Source organism: Heptranchias perlo, chromosome 2 (genome assembly GCF_035084215.1).
Source record: "Heptranchias perlo isolate sHepPer1 chromosome 2, sHepPer1.hap1, whole genome shotgun sequence".
In the NCBI taxonomy this organism is placed as follows: Eukaryota; Metazoa; Chordata; class Chondrichthyes; order Hexanchiformes; family Hexanchidae; genus Heptranchias; species Heptranchias perlo.
Genome location: NC_090326.1, coordinates 70,271,164 through 70,288,134, shown reverse-complemented (window position 1 = coordinate 70,288,134; position 16,971 = coordinate 70,271,164). Strand labels below are relative to the sequence as shown.

The window sequence follows — 16,971 nt, the reverse complement described above, 5'->3', positions numbered from 1 at the left end:
GCAGTAGTACTGTGAAGACTTAGTGCCTGCTTGCCCTCTCTACAATTGGTATTGCTGCATCTTTTTTCTGCTTTATCCATTAAAGCTTCTCGGACTACATCAACGGTTCTGTCTGGAGCTTTTCATTAATTGACGGCAGGCTTTAATGAAAGAGAACAAGATTGATTTAACTTCTGTTTGTCTAAAAAAAAGTATTAGTGAAAGCAATACCATGCTGTGGAATGGCTCTCTCCTTAATTGCATTGCCATTAATTCTAGAATAAAATAGGGAGGTTTTAATAAATCAGATTTACGTGATGGAACAGATCAATAACCTCATGCTGTGTTACAGTGCGGATCCATCCCTGGGAGACTGATCAGCGTTCATCGGGCGGTAAGAACTCTCTACATTTCTTGATCTTTACTCACTGTTTCGTTGCAAATCCCAGTTTAAGGATTTACAGGCACAACTGACTTAATTTTATAGAAACTTAACAAAAAACCCTGCGTGATACAAGCAGAGGGATGTGTCCCTCGGATACGTGAATATTCAGGGTTTATTTGTTATTTCACTAGTTAAACCCAGTGTTCAACTTTCCTCAGCTGAGTTGGGCTGAAATACAATTCAGGTCCATTTGGTACAGGTTGGGTTGTGGGGTATACAGAGCGGGAATATACATAGAATTAACGGAGAATATATATAAACAAACGAATTAGCTTTCATTTAAAGAGATGTTATATTGTTGAATATATAGTTCTAGCAATAGGCCGATATACAGATTGTTGAAAATTGGATGTATAGAAGCATATTTAAATAGAGATATGCTGATAGATAAATGGTAGAAACTGTAGCTTGGAAAAAGATACATATTAATAACTAACTTTGATACATTTATTTTAAATAGGCAGAGCAGTATAACAAACACATACCGGCATTTTAAACAGAGTAATGTAACAAGCATATATTTATAACCGCTGCGTGTGCAGAAGGTAGATTTTTAGAGAGCGGAGTGTTATCTTCCTTAGACTTTTGATGGGTGTTATTCAAAACGTGAGTGTTTTAATTTTCGTTGAAGATTTAATCTGTCATTTTAATCTGTCACTACTTGTTCGACTTGCTCGAGAGAGAGAACCAAGCAATGGCCTTGCCCTGTTAGTCTCAAGAAGCTCATACGAACCGGACATCAGCCTGACTTCAGACCAGAGGCAGGGTCCCAGATGAAAGATTTTGTTGTTGTTGCTAGATCGGCTGTATTTGGTTTAAAGCAACCCATGTGATTTGTATGTGAGGTGCATTAGTGGGAATGGCTGATTCCAATCGCAGTGAGCGAGATGCAACGTGATCTGCCGAAGGTGCTGAGACACTTTGCCCTGACCGCCTCCTCGGTACCGCTGACCGCTCTCAGGTATGTGGCAGCTTCTCGAGGGGCTCCAGTCGACTTGGGCATTTTAACATCGCATTCCTTTCTTTGGCTGCAAGAAAATAGGAATTCAAAAAAGCTCACGTGTTACAGTAAAAATAGATAACAAATATATGAGAAACGCATTGGGTATTGTACCGATCACCTGGAAAGCGGAATAATTCCGTATTAATTGAAACCTGTCTCGGCTAGAGGCATCAGGGATTCGATTGCATTGACTTTGAGTTTATGGTTCGAGCAATGGGAGCACGACAAAGAGCGACTTTAGGTTTGACCTTACAGAATTAAATGATCTAAAAAGGTAAGTCAGAAAGTTACGTTCCACTAAACAATTGGCTTAGGTTTTTTGTTAAACTTCTCAGTAGTTAGATAATTCTAATTTAAATCACACTTTTCATTTTACGTTTGTGTCTCACCAACCCCCTCAGCGCCCCTATACTCAATTCGCTCCATCCTTGTAACTTCGCAAATGTTATATAATATTACAATTCCAGAAATTGTCCGAAGTGATTAGAAATGTCTAATTCTGAACAAGTGCAGAATGATTCTGAAAGGGATTAGACTGCTCCAGCGACACACAAATGTTTCCTATTTTGATCAATTTCAGAACCAACAAAGAAAAGGGTATTAGGGCTGTGCATCTCTTCAGACTGGACACAAAAAACTAGGGGTTGATTTTCCGCTAGATTGCGCTGGTTTTATCAATGCAATCCACCCGAACCAGCGCAAAAGATCGCGGAAAATTAAGTGTAAATTAAGTCCAGCCTAAATCGAGTTTCCACACTCTTCAACGCTGGTTCAAAAATCATTGCACCGGAAGCAAGCCCCGCCCACAAAACTGGCCATGCCCCCAGATTGAAATAAGGAGGATGGCGAGTTTCTGTCAATTGTGCCTGTTTGAGGAGGGTCTTCAAATTAAGCTCATTTTCTTAGGCTCAAAGGCACTAGTGGACATATTTTAAATGTTTTTATATATAAAGAATATTTAATGTACTAAGAAAATGACGAGTGTACACCAATGAAAGTGGTAAATAGTTCAGTATAGCTTTTTGAAGACATTTTCAGTGATTTAAAATCAGGTTAGAGGTGGAGGTCTAGACACTCCCATTAAAAATGCTTATTTTTGGTGATAAACCCATTTTCAGCTGTATTAATGAAACTACACCAGGTTACCTATCTCAAATACATCAATGAATACTTTTTAATGCAAAGAAAAAGAAATGATTACATTCTATTACGCTGCCTGATTGCACTGGTTCATGGAAGATTTCATGTTTGTGATTATGCAAATTAATTTTAGCGGAAACTTGAACTGTAACCTAACCAGTGCAATTTCAAGTACAATTTGCACCCAATTTGCCGATTGCACCCAAAGTGGAAACTCTACCCCTTATGTTTTATTATTGAGCCCTAACTAGCAGGAGCTGTGGTTTTGGGGAGTCGAGATTAGCAAGGGTGGTAGTTTTTTCCCTCTAGGGTAAAGATTAGCTGTGGAATAGTCTTTATTGGGGTTAGGATTAATAAAAGTGGTATCTTTATTGGGGTTAACATTAATAGGGGCGGTATCTTTATTGGGGTTAACATTAATAGGGGCAGTATCTTTGTTGGGGTTAACATTAATAGGGGCAGTATCTTTATTGGGGTTAACATTAATAAAGGCAGTATCTTTATTGGGGTTAGCATTAATGGGGCAGTATCTTTATTGGGGTTAGGATTAATAGGGGAAGTATCTTTATTGGGGTTAGCATTAATAGGGACAGTATCTTTATTGGGGTTAGGATTAATAGGGGCAGTATCTATTGGGGTTAGGATTAATAGGGGCAGTATCTATTGGGGTTAGGATTAAGAGGGGCAGTATCTTTATTGGGGTTAGCATTAATGGGGCGGTATCTTTATTGGGGTTAGCAATAATGGGGCAGTATCTTTATTAGGGTTAGCATTAATGGGCAGTATCTTTATTGGGGTTAGGATTAATAGGGGCAGTATCTTTATTGGGGTTAGCATTAATAGGGGCTGTATCTTTATTGGGGTTAGGATTAAGAGGGGCAGTATCTTTATTGGGGTTAGCATCAATAGGGGCAGTATCTTTATTGGGGTTAGGATTAATAGGGTAGAATCTTTATTGGGTTTAGGATTAAGAGGGGCAGTATCTTTATTGGGGTTAGGATTAAGAGGAGTGGTGTATTTATTATGGTTACAGGGGCGAGAATAATCAGAAATGACAGTCTTGTAATGTTACAATTAGCTTTTACATAGAATATACAGCACAGAAACGGGCCATTCCGCCCAATAAGTCCATGCCGGTGTTTACGCCCCACACGCGCTTTCTCCCATCTTCTTCATCTAACCCTATTAACATATCCTTTTTAACCAACCACATCACTATTTTAACAATGTCCAAATTTCCAGGCTGCATGAAGATCACACAAACAGCAATAAGAACTCAAATGTGTAAATTAGACCCGTGTTTGGTCTGAGTTACTTTCCTTGCATGTGACTGGTGGTTTTTAAAAATAAAATTGCTTCTTGTTTCAAATTCGCGATTTCCCTTCTAAACATGAGATTATTCACATTTAATTTAAAGGAATTGACAATATGCAAAATTAAACCTTGTTAGTAGACGACCATGATATAATTTTATACAAGCATGTTAAAATAATTCATCGAAACCTTAAGATGATGAGCGGGGGGTGATATTATTGGAAGGCACAAACTGAAAATAAAACTAGTGCCGTTTGTAGTTTCAAAGGTGCCTTCCGAGTTTGATATAAGCAATGTCCTAAGTGGTGAAGCCGGCCCACGAATGCACTGTGCTTGTTTGTGTGTGTGTGTGTGTGTTTAAATTTTCATACTGCTTGATCGTTCGGTATATTGATCACGTTCTAGCAGTAATGTGCGATGTCTAATGTCCGCGATGGGGCTTGTGTTGTAAAAGCAGCTGATGTACTTTCTGGTTAAATATAGCCGGTGTGCGGTAAAGAGAAGATTTAATGGGAAATGCTTGGCATTCTTCTCCAAAAGGCAACAGCGACGCCAGCGTCAAGTTTGAATTGTAGCCGAGCCGGGATGTTCCCGATCGCCTTAGGACTTTTCCTCCAGCTCTTTTTCTGCCATGTGTTGGCTGAATCCGCCTTCTTGGACAACGCTTTCCCATTACAAGCAGGTATAACAGATTAAGGGATAGAATCCCCCTTTTTCTCCCCTTTCCCCCTTGCCGCAGCTCAGTATAAAATGCATGTGATCGACAGTGTGTGTAACCGAGTGAAACCGACATTGCGGATTCGGTTGCAGATTGTTCTTATTAATGCGGGGAAATCGTATCCCACCGGATTAACGACCTGACCTGGATCAGGATGTTAAAAGATTTTCTTGGTCCAGTGTTAGATTTCTAATGTTGTAAACTGGCCGCATGTCTTCACGTTCATTCTATTTCGGTCGGTTCACCAGGAGAGAGAACAGGGTCCAGACGTAAATCTTGTTTCTAAAAATACAACGGGTCTCTTCCTTATTGCCATAGGACTCCAATCGGATGTGAGAGGGTAAACATCAGTTGGTTCCGTACATATCACATATTCATTCAGCTCTCCTGAAATAACTTGTTCAGCCAGCAAGAATTTATGGGAAACTATTTCTAATTGTTTGGGGATGTTGCCTTGGGAACACCAAAGTCAGACAGTAATGAGCATGTTTAGTTCGAGTTACTGAGCACAGCAACCTAGAAAGTTATCTGCCAAAGGATCCACTTAGTTAGAACACCATTTAGGAAGCAAGTGTTGTGCAACAGATGTTCTGCACAATACTTATAATACTTATCCCCTTTAACGCTTCAGAGTGTGGAGTCTATTTTATTTTAAAGCTAGAATTTGCTGTAAGAGATTATTAAGCATTTATCCCATGCAGGGTTTTGTGGTGTCTTTTGTTTAACACCAGGTATCACTCCATGTAAAGTTTAATCCAGAAAATAATATTAAAACGTATCAAAGGCGTTGTTCTTGGCCAGTCGCTACTTCCGAAGAACGTGCACCGAACACAAATGGAGATATAAGGAGAGAAGTTTACATCAAAGAATACAAACACAACAACTTTAATACTGCAGTAATATATGTGATTTTTTTAGCATGTGTACAGAGTGATAATAAATTAGAATTACCAGTAATGTACAATTTACTTTCAATGTCGTGCGCTGTATTATTCATTTAAGCCATGTACCCAGTGTCTGCAATAACTCTTGAGCTCACTGACAATGATTATTTATTACAGCGGCTAAGAAAAAAATACTGCAGTGAAAATAAGTGCTTTAGAATTTCAGTGTCAGAGAAGTCATATACCATATAAAAGTGAGTTCTAAAATATTGCCATAATTCCAGATTATTGGTTGCAGCTATACAATGGGGCTGTTATAATGCACATCCGCTTTGGTGCCAGGAGATTTTCACACTGCGTGGTGCAAGATGAGCAGTATAACTGCAGTATTACAGTGCCAAGGGACCATCTAGAGGAAGTAGTATTGCACAACTGCATCTTTACACTAGCTGTAGTATGACTATAACCTATGCCTAGCTAGTCTTTTGAAACTCTTCAGGTAACCAGCTGAAGAACCTTTATTAAATTTGAGGCTCTGTTGATTAAAGAGAGCTGAGGATACTCCTTGATTAAGCCAGTGAATTGCAGAGTAATAAGGCTCCGATTTTGATCACTGGACTGCACTTGAGTTGGTTAATCTTAGCCAGAGCAGTGGTGCAACAACTGGCTTCAATCCTGGGAGGAAAAAAACAACCAGGATTCCTGCTCCTGGTCACAATCTCCTGACTCCCTGCTGGAAGTTTGTGTATGTGGAATACCAGATAGGACCAGATCAGGTTCACCACTGGTGAATAGCCCACTGAGGGCTTGAGAGGGTAGATGCTGAGATGCTGTTTCCCCTGCCTGGAGAGTCTAGAACTGGGGGTCATAGTCTCAAGATAAGAGGTCAGCCATTTAGGACTGAGCTAAGGAAAAATTTCTTCACTCAGAAGTTTGTGAATCTCTGGAATTCTCTACTCCAGAGCTCAGTCGCTGAGTATATTCATGATTGAGAGCGATGGACTTTTGGACACTAAGGGAATCAAGGGCTATTGGAATAGGGCGGGAAAGTGGAGTTGAGGTAGAAGATTAGCCATGATCTTATTGAATGGCGGAGCAGGCTTGAGGGGCCATTTGGCCTACTCCTGTTCCCATTTCTTGCGTAGACACTGTCTAGGTTCACAAATAAAGAATGGTCACTTGGGGAAGTGCTGGAGGTCGCCTGGTACTTATGGAACCACACCCCAGCCAGGAGGTAGGGTCTTGAGGGAAGGAGGAGAGAAGGGAAATGAGGGGTGGGGAGGGAAACACAGGTGATATTCAGACGTTTTACTAGAGATCAAGAATCGGAGCTGTATGCATACATTTAAATGCACATAAACAGAAAGTTCTGCTTGGCCTGAATAGAGAGTGGTGCCAATGAGGCAGTAGAACTCCGTACTGTCTGCTCACACTACTTTAAACACTACTGTATCTACAGTATAACCCTACAGCTTAGCAGTCCAAAAAATTGTGCACAAAGGTACAACTTATTAGTCAAATTGTTCCTCTCTGTCACAGCAAAAACATGTTTTTGTTGCATTTTGTGATGCAACTACATTTTTCGCCAACACAAACAATCACTTTTTCTGTCTCTTTCCACGTCGATCATCATTTAAATTCATTAGAAATGACACCTGGCGCTGGTTGCCTTGGCATAGAGTGGAGGGGAACTGAAAGGCGGACAGTGAGTTAGCTTCCCCAGGACTAATTTAAACCATTGTATCCCACTGCAAGTAACATTAGCACCAATAAATGGAGTACTTAACTGTGCCTTTGTTATAATGATGTGGAGATGCCGGTGATGGACTGGGCTTGACAAATGTAAAGAATCTTACAACACCAGGTTATAGTCCAACAGTTTTATTTGAAAATCACAAGCTTTCAGAGGCTTTCTCCTTCGTCAGGTGAAGTGTGGGATTCCTTGAAGGTTACCGCATTTATAGTCAGAGAACAATGCCTGGTGATTACAGATAATCTTTCCAACTGCCCGTTGTCAAGGCAATCAAAGTGTTCAGACAGAGAGACATTACATACAGGACCACCGAATACACAAACGGCCAGAACAAAAGACAGAGAGAGAGAGAGAGAGAAACATCCAAAAGGAAGAGAAAGAGAGAGAATGACCCGTCGTATTAAAAACAGATAACTTTTTTTCGCTGATGGGGTTACGTGTAGCGTGACATGAACCCAAGATCACGGTTGAGGCCATCCTCATGGGTGCGGAACTTGGCCATCAATTTCTGCTCGACGATTTTGCATTGTCGTGTGTCTCGAAGGCCGCCTTGGAGAACGCTTACCCGAAGATCGGTGGCTGAATGTCCTTGACTGCTGAAGTGTTCCCCAACTGCGAGCCACTGATCTTCGGGTAAGCGTTCTCCAAGGCGGCCTTCAAGACACACGACAACGCAAAATCGTCGAGCAGAAATTGATAGCCAAGTTCCACACCCATGAGGATGGCCTCAACCGGGATCTTGGGTTCATGTCACGCTACACGTAACCCCACCAGCGAAAAAAAGTTATCTGTTTTTAATACAACGGGTCATTCTCTCTCTCTTCCTTTCGGATGTTTCTCTCTCTCTCTCTGTCTTTTGTTCTGACCGTTTGTATATTCGGTGGTCCTGTATATAATGTCTTTCTGTCTGAACGCTTTGATTGCCTTGACAACGGGCAGTTGGAAAGATTATCTGTAATCACCAGGCATTGTTCTCTGACTATAAATGCGGTAACCTTCAAGGAATCCCTCACTTCACCTGACGAAGGAGAAAGCCTCTGAAAGCTTGTGATTTTCAAATAAAACTGTTGGACTATAACCTGGTGTTGTAAGATTCCTTACCTTTGCTATAAAGCTGCTGGATCTTGCCTCCTAATTGTTCCACGTTAAATTGTATACCGCTCTTTAGGGCGTTCACTATATAGTGCATCTCATTTTTATGTGCAAAGTGTTTGTCTTCCATGGATCATGTCGTAACGAGGACAGAATGCATTATAGATAACAACAGGTACCTGGCAGGGATTCAGGTTTATGCTCAGTATCAGGGTTCAGCATATGTTCCATAACTGGTCTAAGATAAGCTTTTATGGTTTGTGATGTCACTGGGGGCTCTAGCTTGAGAAGAATGTATTTCTTCCAATGGTCACAATTTCATTGATTTTGTCCTGTTTGTAGTGCCAATACAGGTCTTGGCCTTTACACAGTGTTATGGTATCAGAGAATCCTTGTGTTCCCGAAGCTATATGTTTAACCAACCACTGCACAGCCTCATTGCAAAAGGGTGTTTAGTCTGTGCCATTTTAGAATATACCCAAGGGCTGAAGAACCATAGTAATAGAGTTCTGTGGTAATTAATGTTCCGCATTGATTTATCTATTTGGTACCACTGAGTGAGACTGGGACTATATAATTTGTCATTGCTATTCACGTGGTTTATCACTTGTTTTAGTGGAATTAATAAATCATTTTGCAGCAGCTCCTACAATAAATGAAGCACTGAAAATAAACCCAAAATGTTGTGTTTTGGGCCAGAATTTGCTGGATCAGGCATCTTGCGACATGCCCAGTTAGTTAGATTTTTTCTTGCACACTTCAACTCAAAAATCTCTTGCCCTGGAAGTTCGAGCTGATAATGGTGCAGCGAAAGCAACAGGGCATCTGGGACCTTGGTGAACAACAGGACCAATAGTATATCTCCTTAACCAATGAGATTAAGAATTGAGAAATAAACAGAGAAAGGACTGAGAAGGAAGGTGAATTAGAGTGGGTGAATTTAATGTTTAATCAGGTACAGGAAGAGAAATAAAGAGAGGGAAAGAAAGATTGGATTAAAAGAGAGAGAAAAAAGAGACAAAGAAAAAGTAAGATTTTTTAAAATTTAAATTTGACATTTTTAAAATCTCCAACAACAATTCACTACCTGAAGGAATAAGATTCCACACTTTTAATTGTTCATTTTCTGGGCCAGAGAGGTTGATTGGCAGTCATTAACAATTAGCATTTTGTTAAAAGGGTACTTAGGCTATTAATTACTAGACTTAACTTTCTGTGGTGCGTTTAATAGGTAATTAATGTGCAAATACAGCAACTTCATGAAACTCATGGGGAGGGTAAGGACGAGATGCTGGATTTGCGATGCTAACGGCAGGGCAATGCAAATTGTCCAGCAACTTATGGTGATTCACAATTCATGGGGTATCTCTTCCTCATCACAAGTTGCTGGCCAATTTGCTCATTAATAACAGCGTGAGTTATTCACATGTCATTATTTTTCAGCAAATTCCGGCCCAGTGTATTTAAAGTCAGGGCATAATAAGAGTTCACCAGAGTCCTGAAATAAGTTGCACATTTACAATTTGTTCATACCCAGCCTGACCTGGCATGGTCTGTGATTTTATCTTTTGCAGCCCACCCTGTACTATGTAAAATTGGTCTTGGCCTTAATGGAGAAAGATACACTTGGTCTAAAAGCCAGCATGATGGTATCTCTTACCCATGCTCCTCCTGTAACCTTGCTGCTCTCTGGACAGTATAGCAGAGTCAGGTTACATTGAGGACCAAATGATAAATGGAATCAAAAGCAGCAGTAATGAACACAGCCAATTTACTTACAACACGATGCATGCCCTTCTAATTATTCTGCAGTGCTCATAATAAACAGTTACATCCAAATCCAACAACTATGCCCTACCTACATGCACTCAGAATACCAATATACTCCTGTGATCAGATTGTAGTCTTAAAGCGTTGTGACCTTGTTTCATGTAATATGTGCTGATTAGTAGTGGAGTGAGGAATTTTTAAAATGGTGAGCAAACTTGTGTAAGAATCCCGTATACTTGATCCTTGCAGTGCGTTCCCTTAAATATGTCGGTTTATGGCTCTCTGAACTCAGGTTTTGCCTGCACAAGAGCACAATCAAGGAAAAAGGAGCAGCGACAGACAGACAGAGGTGAGAGCTTGCTCTATACCCTCAGCTTCCCTCAACTACTGTGGTGTTTAGATTTGAGTTTTTATTAAAACATTGAATTATTGTTGACATCAAGACCTTCAATATATTCCAAATGCTAGGATTACTGTCACAAAGTGTGAGTTGATGGTTTAATTTACTTCAAAGATCAACATTGTTTATTTCAATGCTTCAATTAACAGAGACTCATTGTAACATTACTGAACTAAATTGTAGTACCCCATGAAGATCTTGATACATTTAGCAAACAAATCCATTTGGGCACACCTGAATTGTGTTTTTATCTTATCAGATAGGTTTGTATGATTCATTCTACCTGGTGTGAATTCTGCCGAGGCGCACACTTGCAAAATGTATTTAATCGTACACATAGATACTACATTGCTAAGGTTGTCTGAAAACTATATCTACACCATGTAGGTAGGGCGTAGTTGTTGGATTTGGATGTAACTGTTTATTATGAGCACTGTAGAATAATTAGAAGGGTATGCATTGTGTTGTAAGTAAATTGGCTGTGTTCATTACTGCTGCTACTGAAGGAATTAAAAGATGTGTGGGATTTGACACTGAAGATATTAAATACTGGTGTTTGAAAAAGGTTGGATTCCACTGAGTTCTGCTGATTGGTTAGATGAAAGGCTCTATTTTACCCAGTTGTTACGATATGCTGTTACATAAAGTTTTGCAAGAAGATGAGACCAATTGAAGTTATCATTCAGAACCAGGATTTATTCCGTATTCATGAGAGACTTTATACTCCACCTAAAGACATTCTCAGGCAGAGTAATTGACACTTTACAGACTTTCTTGTTGTATGAGTGTTTAAACACAAGTCTAAATTTTCTGAGTTTGTGCTGGTGGAGAGGGACCACACCCACCTTCAGCTCAAACTGGAAAATGTTCAAATGCATGCTCGTGGCAGGTCGATGTACTTTGCTGGCACAAACTCAGAAAATTTACCCCTTCGTGCTCTATAGGGCATAACCTTAAAACTAGAGCTAGGCCATTTAGGAGTGAAATCAGGAAGCACTTTCGCAGTAGTGAAAATCTGGAATTTGTTCCCTCAAAAGGCTGTGGATGCTGGGTCAATGAAAATTTTCAAGACTGAGATCAATAGATTTTTTGTTTGAAGGGTATCAAGGGATATGGATCAATGGTGGGTAAATGGAGTTGAGGTACAAGTCAATGATCTAATTGAATGACAGAACAGGCTTGAGGGGCTGAATGGCCTACTCCTGTTCCTATGTTCCACTCCTAGTATTTGTCAATTTTTTGTTTTTCATATTACTATTTCATTGTAAAGAAAGATCTTTGTTGCTTTAGTTTATAAATCGCTAGTCTGCCTGCATTGTTAGCTGATTCAAAGAGAGTTTGTTACCGTGCAGAACTACATTAACTTCAGTAAGCAGATTAGTGCAAGTGGTGCAATTGTTAATCACCCAGATGTGCATTTCTCTGAAAAGAGAACATGGAAAAGGTCCAGCTTTCAGATTGGAATAGGCAAGGTCTGCTTTTGGCAACTGGTGTCGAACCATTGAGAGAGAAGATGGTTACAAAAAAACAAAAATCGTAACCGTTACATTTAACAAACATACACTTCACTAACGTACAGCAAACGTTCTACTTACGGGTAAACCTATACAACTCAGCACATTAGTACATTAAATTAGAGTACTTGGGATTCAGTCAATGGCATCCTTATTCTTTCGTTTTGAGGTAGATTTTATTTATTTAGTTTTTTTAAGTATTTCCTTCCTCTTTTTCCAAGTCCTCATCCGTGCAATGCTCCACACTCCCATTATTTCCATCCTCTCCAAGCTCTACTGGGCCTCTGTGCCCTGGTGTGATAATTCCAAAATTCTCATCCATGTTTTCAGACCTCTCTATGTACTTGCCCTACCCTACCTTAGCGGTCTCCTACTGCCATACACCCCTCCACGTACCTTCCGATTTTCTAACATCAGCCGTATCTTTTCACGCTCCCTATGTTGCACTCGTGATGTTTGTTCATTCAACCACTATGCTCCTGCCCTCTGGAACTCTGTACCCAGTTCCCTCCACCTTCCCACCTCCCTCTCTGCTTTTAAAACCCTCTTTTTCAACTATGCCTTTGGTTCCCCATCCTAAGCTGCTCATTTTCTTTCCTTTTCTTCATGCTTGGTGTCCACCATATCTTTGGCTCCCGATCCAGGAATGCCTGGATTTTAAAATTGTCATCCTTGTTTTCAAATCCCTCCATGGCCTCGCCCCTTCCTATCTCTGTAACTTCCTCCAGCCCTACAGTCGTCTGAGATCTCTGCGCTCCTCCAATTCTTGCCTCTGGCACATCCCCGATTTTAATCGCTCCACCATGGCAACTGTGTATTCAGCTGCCTAGGCCCTAAGCTCTGGAATTCCCTCCCTAAACCTCTCTGCTTCTCTACCTCTCTCTCCTCCTTCATGACGCTCCTTAAAACCTACATCTTTGACCAAGCTTTTGGTCGCCCATCCTAATATCTCCTTATGTGGTTCAGTGTCAGACTTTGTTTGATAACGCTCCCGTGAAGGGCCTTGAGACATTTTACTATGTTAAAGGCGCTATATAAATGCAAGTTGCTGTTGTTGTTATTGTAAAGAACTCTGAAATGTCGTCTTGTACAGGAGTTTTTCTTAGGTCTCCATGCACCATGCACAATCTCTGCCAGAAGCTTGATGACTTGCTGTCCAGCTTTTGCCAATGCGACTCTGAAGCTGAATACTAAAAGGTGCACAAGAGGAGCACAGAGTGATTACTTCTAGTTTTCCCTCCATTCATATGAGGAAGTGGCAAGTCTGTGCTCAGCGCCTAACCATAATGAGAAAGATGAGAAGTGTAACCCATCACTCAAACCGTGGCACAGGGCATTGTGCCTTCAATATGTTCCCAACATACATCACTTTTACATTTTCAACAATACTAGTAGATCTCCTATTGCAATGCTCGTGGTGGGTCTGAGGTTCCGCTGTTTTATAACGCTAGGGGAGGGGCATAACATTTAGGCTACTGACTTACAGTAACTGGCCTGTCTTTTGAAAAATTGACTCATAAATGAGGAAAGACACTCTGGGATAGACTTTCATCTTCACTGCCTGGGCAGTATTTTGAGACGCGGATCATCTGCCAATTGTATAACCCGCCTAATTCCCATTATATTGATAACAATGGAATAAAGGTTGTCTGAATTCTACAATGGGTGGGTGATCTACTCTACCAGAATACCACCCAGGCAGTGAAGATGAAAATGTATTCCTATATATCTCTCTCTCTCAACTTAATGTGCTTTGAGGTTTTTAGAGCATTAAATAAGATCTACAACAGGTGTGTAATCAGTAAAAAGAGTCCGTTATCTCTCTTTCTCAGACAGCCTCTCTTTTTTGAAAAAAAGCACTCAATATAAACTTTACCTGAATGAAGCTTTTGAAATTTGTCCTCTAGCTCTTCAAATAATATTGAAAGAACAGCTGATCAGAAATTGCCAGAAACTAATGGAAAATATTCCAGCAGTTTAGTTGACTAATCGGTACTGATGTACTCTGAGAAATTGGTTACATTGTGCAGTCTACACATGTGCAATCAGCTAACAGAGTCACAGCATGGGCAAGAACATAAAGTCTAAGTCCAAGCTTTTGGGAAAGGTTGAGGCCTTCAAGGAAAGACTTTAATAAAGGAATTAAAAGACAAAAAAGTCAATTAAATAAATAAATGTAATCATGTTATTGTGAACTAGGTATTTTTTTAAAAATTGTTTAAAAACTTATCTTGGACATTAGAAATTTCAATTTCTGTGAGGATAATAAAGGCAGATGAAATTTTTTTAGAAAGCATTTTGAATGAATTGTGAGGAAAAGATAATATAGCACAGCTCATGGCCAGAGCCTGGAATTACACCAACAGGAACCAGTTAACATGGGAAATTTATACATCGGAATTTATAATGCAAAAAGATGACACAAAGGTGTGACTAAAGAAGTGACAACAGGAAATACACACGATGTAAGATTTTTAACATAGATAATATTAACTGTCCTATTTCTAATGTTCTGTTAGCTTGGCTCAGGAGGCCAGGGGCTAAAATGTCACATCAGTGCATAATCTAGATTGACATTTTGGTGCAGTACTGAGGTAGCCAGATGAACTGTCCTTTGGAAGAGACGTTAAACTGAGGCTCTGCCTGTCTCTTAAGGTGGATATTAAAACAGTAATGGGAAAATAGTAGGATTCTGGAAGAATGAGATCAAATGGGCTGAAGGGCTTTCTTCAACCAAACCTTGTGGCATTAGCATTTACCTTGCATGTGTTCAGGAGCTAAGAGGGTACATGTTATTTCACAATGAGATAAACGTGGGAAGCTAGGTGGAAGAGTGGTATAATGGATAAGAAATTATATAACACCTATTGAAATGATATATATATATAGTAGCAGAAAATGTGATAGCAACGATAACGGCAGCAAAGTAATAATTAGTAACTGTCATTGATTTCCAGCTCAAGATGAATAGATTGACGGGGAACTGTTTAGTGAAGTGAGAGAGGCTGCATGTAATCTTAATGTAATAATAATCATGGGTCTGTTTCAATATTTCAAAGGCAAAATGAACAGACAGGAATAACCAAAAGAGAAGGGTGAAAATACAAGCTATTTCATTGAGGTCAAAATGACTTCTCAGCTCAAAATGTGAACCAAAGCACGAGGAGAGATGCTAAATTAATTTTGGTGTTTATCAGTTCACTCAATTAATTAGTAACCTGGAAGTAATGAAAAACATGGGTATTAGTGATCACTGTGTAATTGTTTATAGTACTCTGCATAATAGTGAAGGGTAAAATCACAAATAACCATAGAGTGAACTTTGGAGATGAGAAGTGCTCCAGCAAGGATGAATTAATTAGGTAATAAAACAACAGGGTTGATTTTCTTGACTCCCCTCTGCCCCGGCAGCATAGTCAAGGGGTGCTGTGCCTGGCAAAGTTCAGTTTTTGTTCTGGGCCATAAAATAGCTAAGCCTCGCACCAGAAAGCAGGGCAGTAAACTGGAGTGCAGCTGGCTGCTGGTCAGAGCCTTCTGGTTGCTGTTGGAGAGGAAGACTTCAATGTCTGAAGATCCATTGGGAAGTTTTAAACATTTTTAAACTTACCTTTAGGGTGCTCTCTGGACTGCCACCAGTTATGAGGTGGAATCCCATCGCAAGCCCACTGCCAGTTTCTTAAAGCATCCCTGTATCTGGCTCCCCCTGGCCCACACTAACAGGGAATGCCTCCTCATACCTCATTTGCATCGGCACGTTGGGCGTGCACTTTTTGCAGGTGTAGACCTGGTTCTGCCCCCTCTGGAAATCTCGGAGCAATGTAAAGGCGGCAGAGATTTGTTGGAACAGATATCCACCCTCCTTTTCCTGACATTTGAATCTGGGAAATGAATATTCCCCGGGGGTAAAGTACAGAAAAATCAGCTCCACAGAATTTTCTTTAAAGATTACTTTAAGGAGCTTAGAAGTATATCCTTTCAAGAAAAAGAAGAATTAAAGTAAGACCCAGACCCCAGTGGCTGGATAAGGAATTGAAAAATGACTTAAATGCCCAGAGAATTTTTTTTAAAAACTGAAACAAATAGAAGTGAGGACTGTGAATCACACAATTGAGGATACAAGAATGAGCATTTGACCAGGTATGGTAATAGGGCAATTTTTACTGGATTTTACACAGCAGCAGTTTGTTATATAAATGGTAAATGAAGTATGAAGACCACATTAGACCTTCAAAGGTTAAGTCGAGTAGACATTTTTTGGAGGATTAAGAAATGATAGGTATGTTAAATTAATTCTTCACAAATGAAAACTCCAGACAATTCCCAGTCCCAATCATTTTAGTTCAGGAATTTATGGCATATGGAAAGGTCAGTAAAGCATGTGTTATGAAGAAACTCAAAGAATGACCAGATGGGACACACCATAAAATTCTAATGAAAATGAAAGAGGAAATAGATGGGACTGTATTAAGATTTATAGGAGTTCCATAAATATAGGAGCTGTACTCGAGGGTTTAAGGGAAACAATTGCTATTCCAATATTCAGTAAAGGGTGTGTGACAGGAACCAAGAAACCATAATTAATAATGGAGAAAATACATAAAAGTATTTTACAGCTTGCACTGCTGTGAAAATAGAACCCTTTAATGCAGTGTTAACAGTAGCATTGAAATGTGCAAAGTGAGAATCAAAGGGTTAAATTTCTGCAGCTAATGATCCCTGCAGTTACATTAAGTGGATATCCATGATAACCTGTCACTGCCCCTTATCTCTGCTTCATGTTTTTAAAGGATGCCACAAGTTTAACAAGAATAATGTTAACTCTTAATATTCAAAATGAAAAACTTCATTATCAGCTAATTTAAAATATAAGTAAATTTTACTGATAAATGAAATTGAACATTTTGAATAACATGGAAAAATCCATGATTTTGCATGAATTAATACTAATCAGTAGAATTT

At 39.8% G+C, this 16,971-nt stretch overlaps 1 protein-coding gene across 2 annotated transcripts in view; it reads left to right on the top strand.

Annotated features, from left to right (window-relative positions):
* Window positions 1-1,457: 1,457 nt before the first annotated feature.
* Window positions 1,458-16,971, top strand: part of colq (collagen-like tail subunit (single strand of homotrimer) of asymmetric acetylcholinesterase) — a 95,368-nt gene continuing 79,854 nt past the window's right edge. The window contains exons 1-2 of one of the 2 annotated variants that reach the window (XM_068002687.1): window positions 1,458-1,701; window positions 4,422-4,563. In XM_068002687.1, coding sequence (XP_067858788.1) covers window positions 4,467-4,563 — 97 coding nt within the window. In that variant the 5' untranslated portion in view covers window positions 1,458-1,701; window positions 4,422-4,466. Of the gene's footprint in view, window positions 1,702-4,221; window positions 4,564-16,971 lie in introns of those variants that run through there. The other variant, XM_068002679.1, reaches the window with a different exon arrangement.